Here is a 15,078-nt window from a genome sequence, read left to right on the forward strand (position 1 = left end):
CCGGGGCACGGCCCGCGGGCTCGGCCTGCTCCCCGCGCCGCCCGCGCTCCGCGCCGAGCCCGAGGACGAGGAGAGAGGTGGGTCCCGGAGGGGATCTCGGTGTCAGCCCGCGCTCCGAGCGCGGACCGAACCCGCGGGGTCCCGAGGGAGGGGCGGCCCACGATATTTAGCCGTAATTTGATCAAGAGGGTGTTTAATGAAGAGGAGGGAAGGGCTCGGTGCTGTGTGTGTAGATGCTCATTTGTGAATATGGTGATAGTAAGTCTGGAATAATGGATGTTGCCTGCACTGTCTCTAATGAACCCACAGAACAATAAGAAATCCTCTGGAGAGAGAAGAGGATTCTCATTACAAGCCCTTTATTGTACACTAAAACACAAGAAGTTCCACCTCAGCATGAGGAAGAACTTCTTGACATGGGGAGCAGCAGAGTGGTGGGACAGGCTGGCCAGGGAGGTCCTGGATTCTCCCTCCTTGGAGACATTCCAGACCTACAGGAACACGTTCCTGTGTCACCTGCTCCAGCTGACCCTGCCTTGACAGGGGATTTGGACTGGATGATTTCCAGAGATCCCTCCCAAGCCTGATGACTCTGTGATTCCGTTTGTTTTATTTACGGAGCTGCTGCCTTTCCCAGTGCCGCTGGCTGAGCTGTCACTGATGAACAAGTTGATCCACACATCCCTGGTGGAGTCCCAGCAGCACGTGGAGATCCTGCAGCGGGACCCCAGCTCCCCACTCTTCTCCATCAAGACCTTTGAGGAGCTGCCCCTGTGAGTTCCCACAGCCCCCAGCCCCACCATGCTCCAGCATGCCAGCCTCCTTCACACGGGCACTCGGATGCTTTGTTTCCGCAGGAAGAAGGAGCTCTTGCAGGGGGTTTATATGATGGGCTTCAACAGACCATCCAAAATCCAGGAGCAGGCTCTGCCACTCATGCTGGCATACCCGTGAGTAGGAACACGGCTGAGGCGGCTGAGCCCCGGCTCCTCGCGGCATCCCAGCACTGTGGTGCCAAGCAGGAACACCCCGACCCCTCCATTCCACTAAGCTGCTTTTGCCTTGCAGGCCCCAAAATCTGATTGCCCAGAGCCAGTCAGGGACAGGGAAAACAGCAGCTTTTGTCTTGGCCATGTTGAGCAGAGCCAGTGCCAGCGAGAAATACCCGCAGGTAACGCAGGACAGGGAGAGCTGCTGCAGGAGGGGTTGGCCCAAGCGCCCAGGACACTGCCAGGGGCAGAGCTCTGGGCTTTGTCCCTGTTCCTGTGTGACTTGACCCATTGGATTGGGATGATGAACCACCAGGGCTCAGTGGCAGGTAGGACCAAAAGCACGGTGCCCACCTCAGGATTGCCAGAGTGGATCATTCCAGGCTTCAGTTACCCTGGAATTTAGGTTTTGAGGAGCAGCTGCAGACACTGCTGGTTTCTGGTGGTCAGATACTCCCAGTCCCCTCTCTGGGTGCAGAAGCAGCTTTGCCAGCTGTTTCCAACCATGTAAGATCTCCTGTTGTATGTATGGACAGTGTGACTGAGCTAGGGCACAGGAACAAGCTGCACCATGCTTCTGAGAGACACATTTCCTCCTCAGAAAGAGCAGCAGCAGCTTCTTTCTGCCCCCTTGGCTGTAGCTGGAAACACAGCCCAGCTCCTGCACCTCCAGCCATGCCATGCTGCTCCATCCCCTGTGCCTCAGTGCTGGGGGATGCTCCCGAGCTCCTCTACCCCGTGTGCCCCATCCTGGGCCTGACAGCTCCTTCCTGTGCTCTCCTGCCAGTGCCTCTGCCTGGCTCCCACCTACGAGCTGGCTCTGCAGATCGGGCAGGTGGTGCGCACCATTGGGAAGTTCTGCACTGACATCAAGGTGAACTACGCTGTCCGAGGAAACCGAGGTGAGTCCAGCCCAGCACAGCTGCCAGCACTGTGCACAGGGCATCCTGTCTTAGAGCCTGGAGCTACCAGGGACTGCCCAGACATCCATGAAGGGCAATAAAGTAGTGTCTGTCCCCTTCTGCTGACAAGGCTTTTCCATCATCACTAGCTGCTTGCAGACTCCTTTTTGCCATATGGGGGTGGTTCCCCTGCCCCAAGGCTGTAGGGAAGTGTCATGGTGACCCCTTGGAGGCATCACTGAGCAGCTAGAGTCTGAGTAAGCCAAGGCAAAACACAGAGCAGCAGAGAGCTCCATGCCTGGAGGCCGCCAAATGCCTTTCACCCCCTTGCAGTTCTGAAGGGCACAGTGCTGGAGGAGCAGATCATCATCGGAACACCAGGCACCACACTGGACTGGTGCTTCAAACAACGCATCCTGGACCTGACCAAGATCTCCTTGTTCGTGCTGGATGAGGCCGACATCATGATCGACACGCAGGGCCTCTCCTGTCAGAGCATCCGCATCCACAGGTGAGGATTGCTGAGGGCTGCTGTCCTGATTCCCTGCTTTCCCTTCTCTAGCTTTAGAGGTGTCTGTCACCAGAGGGCTGTGAGAGTGTGCCCCTGCTGCCAGAGAGGCTTGTCCACAGGTCTGTCTTTCTGTACAGCTGCGTGCACTGGACGCACAGGAAGACACTTCACCTCATTTAGCTTTCCTTTGAGCTGTTACAGGCCTTGGATTGACTCACAGAACCCTAGAATGGCCTCAATTGGAAGGGACCTTAAAGCCCATCTTCCTATCTTGTTCCCACCCTTTCCCATTGGCAGGGACACTTCCATTAGACCAGGCTGCTCAGAACTCCATCCACCTTGGCCTCGAACACTTGCAGGGATGGGGCAGCCACAGCTGCTCTGGACAACCTATGCCAGGGCCTCACCATCCTCACAGGGAAGAACTTCCTCCTAGTACCTAAACCTGTTTTCTTTCAGTGTGAAGCAATTCCCCCCTTTTCTGGTCACTCCAGACTCTTACAAAAAGTCCCTCACCATCTTTCTTGTCAGCCATCTTCACTTCCCTTTCCATTGAAGGCAACACAAAATCAGTTTAAATTAGGGTTTCTGTCCTTCTGGGCAGCAGCAGCTGCTCTCCAGGGCTGACAGAGCTTTTTCCCTGCCCCAGGGCTCTTCCCAAGAGCTGCCAAGTGCTGCTGTTCTCAGCCACTTACAAGGAGCCCGTGCGGGCCTTCGCGGAGCGGATCATCCCCGACCCCATCGTGATCAAGCTGCGTGAGGAGGAGCTCACCCTGAGCAACATCAGGCAGTACTTCATGGTGTGCCAGAGCTCGGACGAGCAGTACAGGGCCCTCTGCAACCTCTATGGCAGCTTCACCATCGGTCAGGTCATGATCTTCTGTCAGGTAAGGGGCCTGCCTGGGAGAGCCCTGCACTGCCCCTCTCCCATTGGGAATAGCAGGAATGGGTCATTTTACAATGTGGGCACAGCGGGCTCCTCCCAAGACCCCCAGTACAAAGGAGCTGACCTCATGGGAGTGTTGAAAACTGCCATGAGCTCCCTCGGAAGGGGCAGGGGACTCTGGAGAGGGAGCTGTTGGCCTCAGCCTGTCCCCATGTGTGCAGACCCGGAGGCTGGCAGACTGGCTGTCGGGGAAGATGAGCCGGGACGGGCACCAAGTGGCCATCCTGACAGCAGAGCTGACAGTGGTGCAGCGGGCCAGCGTCATCCAGCGCTTCCGTGAGGGCAAGGAGAAGGTCCTCATCGCCACCAACGTCTGTGCCAGAGGTATCCTGGCAAACCCAGCGCCCTCTGATAGCCCAAAATGTGCCAGGCCTGCTGTTCTTCCATGTGGGCTTGAGCAGCAGATCCTGTGGGACAGCGTATCCCAAAAGGATCCTTTCCCTCTCTTCCAGGCATTGATGTGCAGCAGGTCACCACGGTGGTGAACTTTGGGCTGCCCATGGACCAGGACGGCGAGCCGGATTTTGAGACCTACCTGCACCGCATTGGGCGGGCGGGGCGCTTCGGGCACCGCGGCATCGCCTTCAGCGTGGTGCAGAGAGAGACCGTGCGGCTCGTGCACAAGATAGAGGAGTATTTCCGTGAGTACCCGCGTGGATCCACCGCTCTGAGGCAGGGCTGGCACTGTGATCCCCTCCGGCTCACTTCCTCTTGGCAAATAGTCCTTGTCGGGCTGCTCCTCTCACCGGGGCTCTTCTCGCTGGGAACGGGTGACAGATACAGCTTCTAGGGTGATTTTTGCTCCCCAGCAGGCAGGTTTCCCAAGAAGCAGCCCTGGCGGTTGTGTGCAACTTGCAAGGGATGTTATCAGTACCCAGGATGCCTCAGCACTTTCTTTTTTTCCCTCTTTCAGGCATTTTTTCTGCCTTTCCTTGCAAGCACTTGTCCCAGGGGACCTGGTGCCCCAGCTCAGCTCAGCCCTGGCTGTGGGAGTGGAGGTGGCAGCTGTGGAAATCTTTCCTGAGTGGAAATTGATTGTCACTTGCTAACATCAAGAGGATTTTCTTGGGATTTGCCAGATGCCAGGACTGCACTGATGGTTTTTTGAATCCCAGTGCCTGTTTTCCCTGTGATTTTTAGAGGAAAGAAGGTTATAGAAGCCTTCTCATGGGCAGGAAACTGTGTCCCTTCCATCCCTTCCACATCTCCAGCCTCAGAGCCATTCAGCCCTCTTGGTTCCTTCAAATGTTCACCTGTCCTTGGAACCTGGAGTGAGCCTAAGGCAGACCCCAGGCAGAGAAGACACAAGCCACACATTCTGGCAAAGACTGTTGCCATGGAGGAGAAGCAATGAGCAGATGAAACAACTGGCATGTGGATGAGCCCAACCACAGCCATGGGCACAAGGAGCCAGTGTGAGGATGACCCCCCAGCAATCTGACTTGTGCTTTTCATGTTGTGATGTTGCAGTCGGAGGGTACAGACCCTCCCTGTCCTGTGTGGCTGTGGAGGTGGGAGCAGGGAGCGGGGGCACATCAGAAGCTGAGCTCTGCGTGCTGCTGCCATGGGGCTGCTGCTGGTGCTTGCTGCCTGCTGCCCTGATCCAGTTCCCCTCCTGCTTTGTCCCAGCTGATTTCCCTGCTGACCCCATTTCCACTGCAGTTCCTCCCAGCTGATGTCCCTGCAGAGGGAAGTGCTGCACTGAGCACTCCAGGAGCTTCCCAGCTGGCATGGGGCACTCAGGTGGCACAGACAGCAGCTCAGGGGAGCCAGCTCTGCACTGCATCCCAACAATTGCTCTTTCCTTCCTACAGAGACCACGATCAAGCAGCTGGATCCGTACGACATGGACGAGCTGGAGAAGCTTGCAGCTGAGTGAAGAGCAGGGATTCGTTCTCCCAAATCCAAGTTGTAGTTCTAAACAGGAGGAAAAGTTACAGGGGAAGACTTCCCGGTTCTCTTGTATCCTGAAGCTGTTGAGTTTTGTTGTGTTGCCTGGGGAGAGGCTGGAGCGAGCCTTGTCTCGCTAGATGGCAGCAGGAATCCACTGCAGCCGTCCCAGATCCCGGGGAAAAATCGAAGTGTTCAGGGTCCCGACAGTGCAGGAGAGAGGTTGGAGCTCCGGGTGTTCCAAAATCCGGGTGTGCAGGATTCCATCGGTGAGGGAGAGAGGTTGGACCCCAGGGGTCTGAAACCCAAATGTTCGGGGTCCCAGCAGTGTGAGGACAGAAGTTGGACTCCAGGGACTGGGCTGTGTTTGTGCCTTTGTTAATCTTTAATAAATGAAATTGATTGTAATCACCAGGGTGGCTCCTTCTTTACCAAAATTCTCTGAAATATATCAACCCTCACACGTGAGGTTTGATTAGATCATTGTTGACAATGGTATCATTTATCAGGTTGGCTACTGAGCCCTGCTCTCCTCATCCAGATTTCTATCCAAACCTGACCTGAATGGGCACAAAAAGTGACCAAAATGTGATGAGAGCACAGCCAGAGGCAGAAGCAGGACCTGGTGGTAGCAGGAGGGGGCCTGGCCCTGACTCTGTAGTTCCTTGCTGCCAGCTTGAACCCTTTGGGGCATTTCAAGCTCCAAAACCTCTTTGTGGGGAGTACACACACATTTGGTATTAACAGTGTGATTTTGGTAACTAGCAATGAATTCTAATTCAAGGATCATTGAGGGAAATGGGAGATGGAAGGTAGTTTTCCAGGCTTTACTGGGTGTTCCCTGATCCCCCTCACCATGTGCACCCCCAAATCCCCCCTGGCTTGCTCCAGCCCCTTGGCATTGCGTTACGGCACAGCCACCCCTATGAATGTTTGATGGTCTGGGGCGTTGCAGACAGTGCGAGATGAAATATCAAACCTTGCTCTTTGCCTGGCTTCCCCAGCTCCGAACCCCCCAGCTTTGATCACAGGGGAGTGGCAGTTTATTTTCCCCTCCTTTAGCCAAAAAAACATTGTGTGAAGGAGGGAACCATCAGGGATTAAATTCTCACATGGGGGGAACGCAGGGATGCTGCCATTCCCAGAGCAAGTGCGCCGCTCCTCAGCCCTGAGATTGCAGGGGGCCTGGCGGCAGTGGCGTCGGGTTCCCCCTGTGCTGGCAGGTTGATAAATAATTAACAGTTAATCAGGGCTGGGCTTAATTACCTGGGAGTAACTGGAGAGCAGGTCGAGCTGGAGAGCGCAGCCCTGCTTCGGCGTGCCGCTGCTGGACATGGCGCCATGGAGCGAGGCCGGGCACCGCCACCGCCGCCTTGGAGGGGACCCTGGATCCTGGTGCTGCTGCCGGCGCTGGCGGGGGGTGAGCACCGCCCTGTCCCCGCGGTTCCCGGGTGGGGGGCGAGCAGAGGCTGACGGCCGCGCTGCCCGGGCAGGGCAGCCGCTGGCGGCCAGCGAGGCGGCCTACGAGGAATGGCGGGCGACGGGCGTGCGAGGCCGGGCGGTGGAGCTGAGCTGTGGGCCACCGGCCGCAGCCCCACCGGCCGTGGTCTTCTGGAGCTTCACGCCACAGGGAGAGGGGCTCCCACGGGCTGTGGCCGTGGGCTCGGGCAGGGAGGTGGCCATGGCCCCTGGCACGGGGATGCTGGGCCGGGTGACGCTGCGCAACGGGACGCTGGAGCTGCGGGAGCTGCGGGTGGCCGCCCAGGGCCGCTTCCTCTGCCAGGGGCTCTTTCCAGAGCGGGGCCGGCTCCGTGTGGGCTATGCCGCCGTTCTCCTGCGTGTCCTGGGTAAGTCCCTGACTGTGGCCAAACCGGGGGGACCTGCTGGCCAGAAGTCAGCATCACCCTCTCCTAGATCATGATCAAGCCCAGCCTCTTGCCCAGCAGACAACAGAGCCATCCACTGGCCAACAAAACACCCCCCTAGCCAACAAAGGGCTCCACAAGTCAATAAAGCGTAGTGCAAGGCAGCGAAGTGCCCCACTAGCCAACGCAGAGTCCCGCTAGCCAGCATGGTGGTTCACTAGCAACTGTAGTACCCCATTCACCAACCAAGCACCCCACTAGTTAGCAGAGTACCCTACTTGCCAACATAGTCCTACACTAGCCAGCAAAGCATCCTGCTAGCCACCATAACACACCGCTAGCCAATATAGCATCCCATCAGCCAAGGTAGCTCAACACAAGCCAACATGGCACTCATCAGCCAAGCCCGAGCTCCACTAGCCAGCAGAGGACACCATCAGCCAGCAAATCTCCCTGGCCTCCAATCAGTGTAGCCCCCTAAAAGGCAACACAGCAGCCCACTAAGCCACCCTCATTTCCTTGCCCTGGCTACCCAAGCATCCCCCCGCCCCCCAGACTGGTCCCAGTAGCCACCCCAGCAAGTGGCCATGCCCACAGCCAGGGCTCCCCTCACTATCCTGCAGCGTCCTCACTGGCCATTCTACTGGCTGCTATGGCATTCACTGCCCAAACAGCCTGTCTGGGTGGGGGAGATGGGTGGTCCTGGGGCGTTTTGATGTCTGTGGGGGCCGCTCACACTCGGTGCCCCCAGTGCCTGTCTCCAAGCCCTTCGTGCGGCCGACGGCGGCGGCGGCAGCGGAGGGGGCAGCGGTGGCCCTGACGTGCACCGTGCGGGAGGGGACAGAGCCGCTGAGCTTCTCCTGGCAGCACCAGGAGCCCCGGGGCGGTCCCTCAGTGACCCCTGCGGGGCTGGGGGGCTCCAGGGCAGAGCTGCAGCTGACACCTGCCAACCGCAGCCACACGGGCTGGTACCTCTGCACCGTGCACAACGAGGTCAACAACCGCACCAGCGACCCCGTCTACCTGGACATCGTCTGTGAGTGCCCTGGGTGCCACCCACCGCGGGGGGCCCTCAGCCAGCAGCTGGGGGGGCATCTTCAGGGCTGGTGCCATCCATGGCATCTCTGGCCACAATGCTCTGTGGTTTGTTTTCCATGGCCACTGAGCACCCTGCCACCATGGTATGTCCATAGCTATCATGGAACATCCATGGGCATCATGTATCCTGCCACCGTGATGCCTCTGTGGCCACCACTATGTCTCTGTGGCCACCACGGTATGGCTTCTTGTTGCTTTGATGTATTCATGGCCATCATACACCCCATATATTATTACATATTGTAGCATCAGCATAATGCCTCTGTAGCCACCATGGCCACTGTGTGCGCTGCCACCTCGATGCATCCATGGCCACTGTGTGTCATGGTGTGCTCACAGCCCTCATGGTGCACCCTTTCTAAGGACATCCCACCAGTGGGAGGAAGCCCCAGGGAGGGCTGTGTCCCCTCTGTGGGCTGTCCCTGCCTGAAGGGCCCCGTGTCCCCGCAGATGGCCCTGACGAGCCGGCCATCCGTGTGGAGCCCTTCTCCCCCGAGCAGGGGGGCTTCTCTGCGGGCGAGCGGGAGGACGTGGTGCTGAGCTGCCTGGCTCCCTCCAACCCCCCCAGCCGCTATGTCTGGCTGCACAATGGCTCCCAGGTGCACGTTGGCCAGACCTACGTCATCACTGCCATCGCCCGTGCCCAGGCGGGCACATACACCTGCCTGGCCGAGAACAGCCACCTGCAGACGCGCACCCAGGCCACCATCGTCCTCACTGTCTACTGTAAGTAACCCCCCGGGGGGGCCGAGGGTCCCCACAGGGTGAGACGGACCAGCGCAGCTCCCTGGTGAGGATGTGGGTGGGACGGGCAATCTGAGGAGGGGCTGGGGGGAACCCAAGCTCTCCCCCAGTGCTGATGGTGTCCTGCAGATCCACCAGCAGGGAGCCCCAGCTGCTCTGCCCTGGCTTCCGATGATCAGCGGGACGTGGCCCTGCGGTGCCGCTGGCTGGGGGGCTTCCCCTTGGTCCGGCTGCGCTGGGTGGGCCCCCAGGAAGAGGAGGAGGAGGAGGAGGAAGAGGGGTTGATGGGGACCAGTTTTTCCATGGCCACCAGGATCCAGTCAGGGGCAGCCACCAGGAACGGCAGCTCCTTCTCCTGCCTGGCCTCCCACCCCGCGCTGCCACTGGGGGCTGCATGTGGGACCACCCTGTGTGAGTGACAATGGGCCCATCTGCCCCCAGCCCCCTTTGTGACCCCCTGGTGTCACAGCAGAGCTGCAATGAGCTCGTGCCGTGGCCAAACCATGGGATGGGCACTCCAGGGTGCTGCTGCCTTTCCCGGGACCTTCAGCACCTCCAGCTTGCTCCAAAACGGGGGACGCTGTGGCACGGCCGGGATTGCCGAACCCCCCTCGCCCTGGGGTGGGGGGAGCGTGTGTCTCCTTTTTGGGGGTGCTTTGGCACAGCGTGGCGGTGCCCCACTCCGACACCGCTCCGTCCCGCAGGGGTCCCGTCCGGCAGCCCCAGCTGCGCGGCGGCGGCCACCAAGGGTGACGAGTACGTGATGCTGCGGTGCCGCTGGGAGGGGGGCACGCCGCCCGTCACCCTGCGCTGGCGGGACAGCGCGGGCCGCGCCTTGGGCGACCCCGCGGCCTCCAGCGCCGTGCTGGTGCTGAGCACCGACGGCAGCCTGGCGGGCCGGGAGTTCGTCTGCGTGGCCGAGCACCCGCTGCGGGCCGCTGCCGCCGAGTGCCGCCTGCGGCTGGGTAAGCCGGACCCGTCCCCGGCGTCCCCACCGTGCCACGGCGGGGTGGCAGTCCCGGCCCATAGTGTCCCCCCTTCTCGCCGAGCAGAGGTCCCCGAGCTGCAGGCGGAGAGCGAAGTGGCGGTGCTGGAGGGCGGCGAGGCACAGCTGGCGTGCCGGCGGCGTGGCAGCAGTGCCAGTCTCGGTGCCACAGTAGCTTGGTACGACCCAAAGGAGCGGGAGGTGACACCGGGGCTGGCCAAGTACCAGCTGGAGCAGGGAGAAGCGTGGGTCAACCTCACGGTCCGGGATGCCGAGTGGCCGGGGGACAGTGGGATCTACCGCTGCACCGCCACCAATGCCGTGGGCACCGCCAGCCTCCCCGTCCGCCTCCGCGTGGACCGTGAGTCCTGGGAAGGGCAAGGGTGGGCTGGGGGCATCAAGGGTGGGCTGGGGGCATCGAGCCCCTCCTGGCTGGTGCCATCTCGCCGCAGGGTACCCAGCCCCGCCCAACGTCACCATCAGTAAGCTGCGGTACACGCGGGCGCGCACCGAGGTGCGGCTGGAGTGGCGGACGCAGGGCGCCGGCAACCTCACCGGCTTCGTGGTGCAGCGGCGCCAAACCAAGAAGCCCCTCCGGGAGACCCCCAGCCCCTGGGAAACAGCCGCCGGCGACATCGAGCCGCACTCCCGCGACCGGCGCCTGGGGGGGCTGGACCCCGCGGTGCTCTATGCTTTCCGCGTCCTGGCCGTCAACCACCGCACGGCCGGGCACCCCTCCGAGGTGCAGACGCCAGGTGAAGGGGCAGGGGCTGCTCCGCGGGGGCAGAGCGAGGGTTGAGCGGAGAAGGGCAGCGTGTCCATCCTGCGGAGCCGAGTGTGAGCAGCCGTCAGCAGGTTTCAGGCACGGGCTCGCACCTTCCCGGGCCTTTCTGGGCTCTGCCCGTCCCTGCTGCCTGCCATGTTCCCTCTGCTCTCTTCCAGCCGAGCCTCCCTTCGAGGCCTACCCGGCGGTGACGGGGGCGGCGGTGGCGGGGATGCTGGTGGCCACCGCAGCATCGCTGCTGGCCGTGAACTGCATCGCCCGCCACCGGGAGACCCTCCCGCGTGAGTGCCGGGGCCGCGGGGGCTCCTCGGGGGCCACAGGTCGACCCCGACCCCCCCACCTCACCCATCTGTCTCCCCAGGGCTGCACGACCTGCTGTTCCGCACGTGAGTGCCCAGACCCCTCTGCCCCCCGCCCCCGCGCCCGGCACCAGCGAGCCCCCCGTGTCCCCCAGGGCCGGTCCTGGCGCCCAGGAGCCCGTGGGCACAGCGGAGGATGCTGAGGCAGCCGCAGGGAGGGAGGAGGAAGCAGGGCCAGCCCAGGGAGACTCGTGTGCCCCCGGCACGGCAGCAGGTGCCGAAGCAGCACCAGCGCAGGGAGACCCGACTGCCCCGGGCACGGCAGCAGGTACCGGGCGGGCTGAGGGCAGAGCCCCTGACCCAGCGCCCAGCCGTGGCACCCGGGCTCCTCCACCCCTTGCAGAGCCGCTCTCGGCAGCAGCAGGCACCAGCGATGAGCCAGTTAATGTCACCATCACCGTGACAGCGACACCGTGACCACTCCGGCTCCTGCTCCTTGTTTCCCTGTCCTCTCTCCCACACCGCGGGACGGCAGCACCCACCTGCGCCGCGTCGGGCTGCTCCAAACGCAGCACCCGGAGAAAGCCCCTCCGGCTCAGCCCCGGGCCTGCAGTTACTGCTGGAGCTAAAATAAATATTTAGGCTACAATAAATAGTTTCTCACCGACGGCAGGAAAAAAGCCCGAGGGCCGAAGCGCTGCTCTCAGCCCCGGGGCTGGCACTGACTGGGGATGATGCTTGAGGACTCTGCTGAGGTGTCTGTGGTACAAAAACAGCCACGAAGCTTTTTGTGGGAAGGGGCCTCATCTTCACCCCCAGACTGCCCAGTTTCAGGCCAAACCGCAGGAGGTTAAAAATAGTGATTGCAGATGGTTTTCCCCTGCATTGGTGCAAGCATGAAGGGAAGCAGGGCCAAGGAAAGTGTCAGGCAGCTCCCAGCTTTCCTGAGTCCTCATCTTCTGCTGTGTGTGGAGACAAGGGCACCTTGGATCATTTTCTCCTGTATTTGGTTAATAACAACCCATTGGGAAGTATCAAGCCACATGAACCAACCTTGATCAGTGCCCACAGAGTATCAATCTCCACATCAGCCATAAAGCAGCACTGATCCCTCTATCAAACCACCCCCAGAAATACAAACCCTACCCAAACCCCCTGCAAAACCATCACTTCCAAACACATAACATTCCAAAGGGATATTACAGCTTCTCTGGAAAACAGTGTCTCTTTATCTGACACACCCACAATACAGGGGAGATTTAAGCAAGGTTGTTTAAAACCATGGTTAAATTTCAGTGTTTGGGGAAAACTAAGCAGCCACAGTTAAATCTCAACAACTCGTGGGCCAATCTCTGTTGGAAAAGGGGAAAACCTTGCAGCAGATCCTACAAAAGGAAAATCCAGGCTGTGAGGACAAGATAAACAAAAAGGGAGGAGGGAGATCTGTGGTGGTTCTGGGGTATGTGGCAGCCAAAGCCCACGGGTGAGAAGTCCATGGTGTGCAAAGAACTTTGGAATAAGGCAGCTCTAGCTGGGAGGATGCACAACCCTAAAAAAAAGGTAAAAGAATAAATATAACCACAAATAATGCAATAGAGAAGGCTTTGGGGAGAGCTCATTGTGGCCTTCAATTACTTGAAGCAGGAGGGAGATGATTTCTTATACAAGCACAGTTACAGGACAAGGGAGAATGGTTTCATACAGCCAGACAGCAGATTTAGATGGGATATTGGGAAGAAATTCTTCCCTGTGAGGGTGGTGAGGCCCTGGCACAGGGTACCCAGAGAAGCTGTGGCTGCCCCAGTCTTGAAGTGCCCAAGGCCAGGTTGAATGGGACTTGGAGCAGCCTGGGATAGTGGAAGGTGTCCCTGCACAGCAGGGGTGGAATGGGATGAGCTTTAAGGTCTCTCCCAAATCAAACTGTGCTGGGTTTCAGTTAAACATGAAAACCCATTCCAACACTCCTGGAGCAGCCCATGGAGCTGCTGCTACCAAAGCAGATCTCAAAGGCTTCTCCTCACACAGACATCACTCCCCAAACCCTGTGGCTGGCAAAGCTGCACCAGTAGCCCTGAGCTCCCAGGGCTTTGGAGCAGCTGCAGCCAGGCTGACATGGCTCCCTCCCTTCCAGACTGGCCAGGGACACGCTGCTCTGGGCTGCAGGTGTCACCTCGGGGTGGCCATCACTGTACATTTTGATTCATTTCTGGGGCTTTGCACTGTGACTCATGTGGGAGGAGGGAGCGCTTTGCAAGCACTGATTTGGTTTATTTACTGGGATTAAATTTGGAAAGGAAGAATTAAAACACCCACCCAAGCCCTGCAGTTAAGGCTGCAGCACCTCCATCGTGCTGTGTCCAGGAGGGGCAGGTTCCTAACAGTGCCAAGGGCTGCTGGGAGCTGTTTCACCATGACTGGCTGCATTTCAGAGCTACCCAAGCTGTAAGTAATCCCCCAAACCAAGAGTTGAACTGGATTTTGTCTTCTGTGAGTGGGAAAGTGAGACAGGCTGATTTCCACCTGTACTTGTGCAGAAGGGTTATTGAGCACCTAAAGACACAGTCACTGACTCAAGTTCTGCTTCAAGCTGCACAGAACAGACTCAACCAAGGCTCATTTTCCTTACTGATCTTCTTATTTCCTCACTGGGATCTTCCCAGAGAAATCAAGAGAGGCCAGGAGGTGTTCATGGAAAGGAGGGTTCAAGTGCCATGTCACTGAGCTGCCAGGGAGGTGGCAGCTGTTGGTCATTTCAGACCTGCTTAACTCCCTCTCTTGGGCTCCTCAGAAGCTCTTGTCCCACTGGTAAATTGCCACGGACACACACTCCACATTTCCCATCCTCATTCTTTATATTATTACAATTCTTTTTTATACACATAACCAGGCTAGTTTTGTGGTGTGTGGGGGAAGAAAAAAAAAAAAAACAACAAAAAAAGGGATTTCAAGGCATAAATAATATAAAAAGGCAACCATTCTGAAACCAAGATACATTCATATGACACTACTACAAAAAATAAATAGTGACTCTCTCTGTTATAATTAACATCCCCCCGTGACTCCCTTTCAGCGGTGCTGCGGTGCAGTTCCTGGCGTTGAGTGGGGACAATGGTCACTGCCTCAGGTTTCCTGCAGCTGGAGCTGACAAAGGTCCCCAGAACCATTTAGGGTGGCTCCAGATGAACTCCATCCTGGTTTTTCCTTACAGTCCTTGGAAAGAGGCTGAAGAATGAGGGGGCTCCAACTCAAAATGTGGTTCGATGTTTCCGAGTGCAGGAAGCTGCCGCCTGCAAAGCAAGAGCAGGGCAGCTGGTTGTGTCGGGTTTTTCAGGAGATTCTCTGTCAGCTCAACAGAACCACATGCCCCAAAAACTCTTTAATTCCAGTTGGTGATGTTCTTTGGGCTCAGGCTCATTCCCACCACACCAGGCACAAGCACAGGGCATAGGCTGTATCGTCAGCCCAGCACTGCAGTAACAAAACCTGCTCTGAGATGGCTGCTGCTGAAAACAGCTATGAAATAGTGCTGAACCTTTAGGATTCATTTGCACGTGGTCACAATTCACAAAACTGCTGCATTCACCCCAAATCAGCAACAGCTCCAGGCATTTGGTGGAAATGGGCTGGTGAGGAATTCATGGCACCAAGGCCACGCTCCTGACCTGGCACACCCTGCCAGAGGTGTGTCCACCTGAACCCCCCTTCCCCTGCTGCCACGGGGTGGGTGCAGAGGGAGCTGCCTGATTTCAGCACACAAGGTGCAATGATTCCAGGGTGGGGAGAGGAACAGGTTCTCTTTCCACCACCAGATACTGGGTCCCTCCCTGTGCCAGCTCCTGCCTCCAGGATGGCTCTGGAATACTTGTGTCCTGTGTTGGGGCCAATGGGGGTGCTGTGAGTGCAGCATCCATCAGTCACAGCCTCCTTATGTGGCAATGAGCCCTTTTTAGAGGCATCAATCACAAGGGCATGACAGGACCAGGCACTGGAGCAGCACTGCTCCCGCTTTCCACGATGGGAAAGGCGGGACATTCACCTTCCTCCAAGCCTGCTCTTACAAGGGTT

General features: G+C 58.6%; 3 protein-coding genes across 4 annotated transcripts in view; 2 read left to right on the forward strand and 1 right to left on the reverse strand.

Annotated features, from left to right (window-relative positions):
• Positions 1-6: 6 nt before the first annotated feature.
• DDX25 (DEAD-box helicase 25) lies at positions 7-5,622 on the forward strand. The gene is made up of 10 exons (XM_041414008.1): positions 7-77; positions 638-773; positions 858-950; positions 1,069-1,171; positions 1,777-1,891; positions 2,225-2,402; positions 3,052-3,289; positions 3,510-3,672; positions 3,801-3,989; positions 5,163-5,622. The coding sequence occupies exons 2-10, from the start codon at positions 661-663 to the stop codon at positions 5,225-5,227; spliced, it is 1,257 nt and encodes a 418-aa protein (XP_041269942.1). The 5' UTR covers positions 7-77; positions 638-660; the 3' UTR covers positions 5,228-5,622.
• Positions 5,623-6,579: 957 nt separating this feature from the next.
• On the forward strand, positions 6,580-11,490 carry VSIG10L2 (V-set and immunoglobulin domain containing 10 like 2). The gene is made up of 11 exons (XM_041413744.1): positions 6,580-6,658; positions 6,732-7,085; positions 7,855-8,139; positions 8,652-8,927; positions 9,075-9,356; positions 9,650-10,291; positions 10,383-10,685; positions 10,873-10,995; positions 11,076-11,100; positions 11,169-11,341; positions 11,417-11,490. The coding sequence occupies exons 1-11, from the start codon at positions 6,580-6,582 to the stop codon at positions 11,488-11,490; spliced, it is 2,616 nt and encodes an 871-aa protein (XP_041269678.1).
• A 2,342-nt stretch (positions 11,491-13,832) lies between these two features.
• Positions 13,833-15,078, reverse strand: part of CDON (cell adhesion associated, oncogene regulated) — a 56,694-nt gene continuing 55,448 nt past the window's right edge. For both annotated transcript variants that reach the window (XM_041413953.1, XM_041413954.1), the window contains exon 20: positions 13,833-14,300. In XM_041413953.1, coding sequence (XP_041269887.1) covers positions 14,134-14,300 — 167 coding nt within the window. In that variant the 3' untranslated portion in view covers positions 13,833-14,133. The remainder of the gene's footprint in view (positions 14,301-15,078) is intronic.

Source organism: Onychostruthus taczanowskii, unplaced genomic scaffold (genome assembly GCF_017590055.1).
Source record: "Onychostruthus taczanowskii isolate IOZ18803 unplaced genomic scaffold, ASM1759005v1 scaffold43, whole genome shotgun sequence".
Lineage (NCBI taxonomy): Eukaryota > Metazoa > Chordata > Aves > Passeriformes > Passeridae > Onychostruthus > Onychostruthus taczanowskii.

Bases quoted from the DNA above. Each gene is read 5' to 3' on its own strand.
- VSIG10L2 (XM_041413744.1), top strand. From the start codon at position 6,580: ATGGAGCGAGGCCGGGCACCGCCACCGCCGCCTTGGAGGGGACCCTGG. The intron at 8,140-8,651 runs GTGAGTGCCCTG...GTGTCCCCGCAG, and splicing joins CGTCTACCTGGACATCGTCT to ATGGCCCTGACGAGCCGGCC. The intron at 8,928-9,074 runs GTAAGTAACCCC...GGTGTCCTGCAG, and splicing joins CATCGTCCTCACTGTCTACT to ATCCACCAGCAGGGAGCCCC.
- DDX25 (XM_041414008.1), top strand. From the start codon at position 661: ATGAACAAGTTGATCCACACATCCCTGGTGGAGTCCCAGCAGCACGTG. The intron at 774-857 runs GTGAGTTCCCAC...TTGTTTCCGCAG, and splicing joins ACCTTTGAGGAGCTGCCCCT to GAAGAAGGAGCTCTTGCAGG. The intron at 1,892-2,224 runs GTGAGTCCAGCC...ACCCCCTTGCAG, and splicing joins CGCTGTCCGAGGAAACCGAG to TTCTGAAGGGCACAGTGCTG.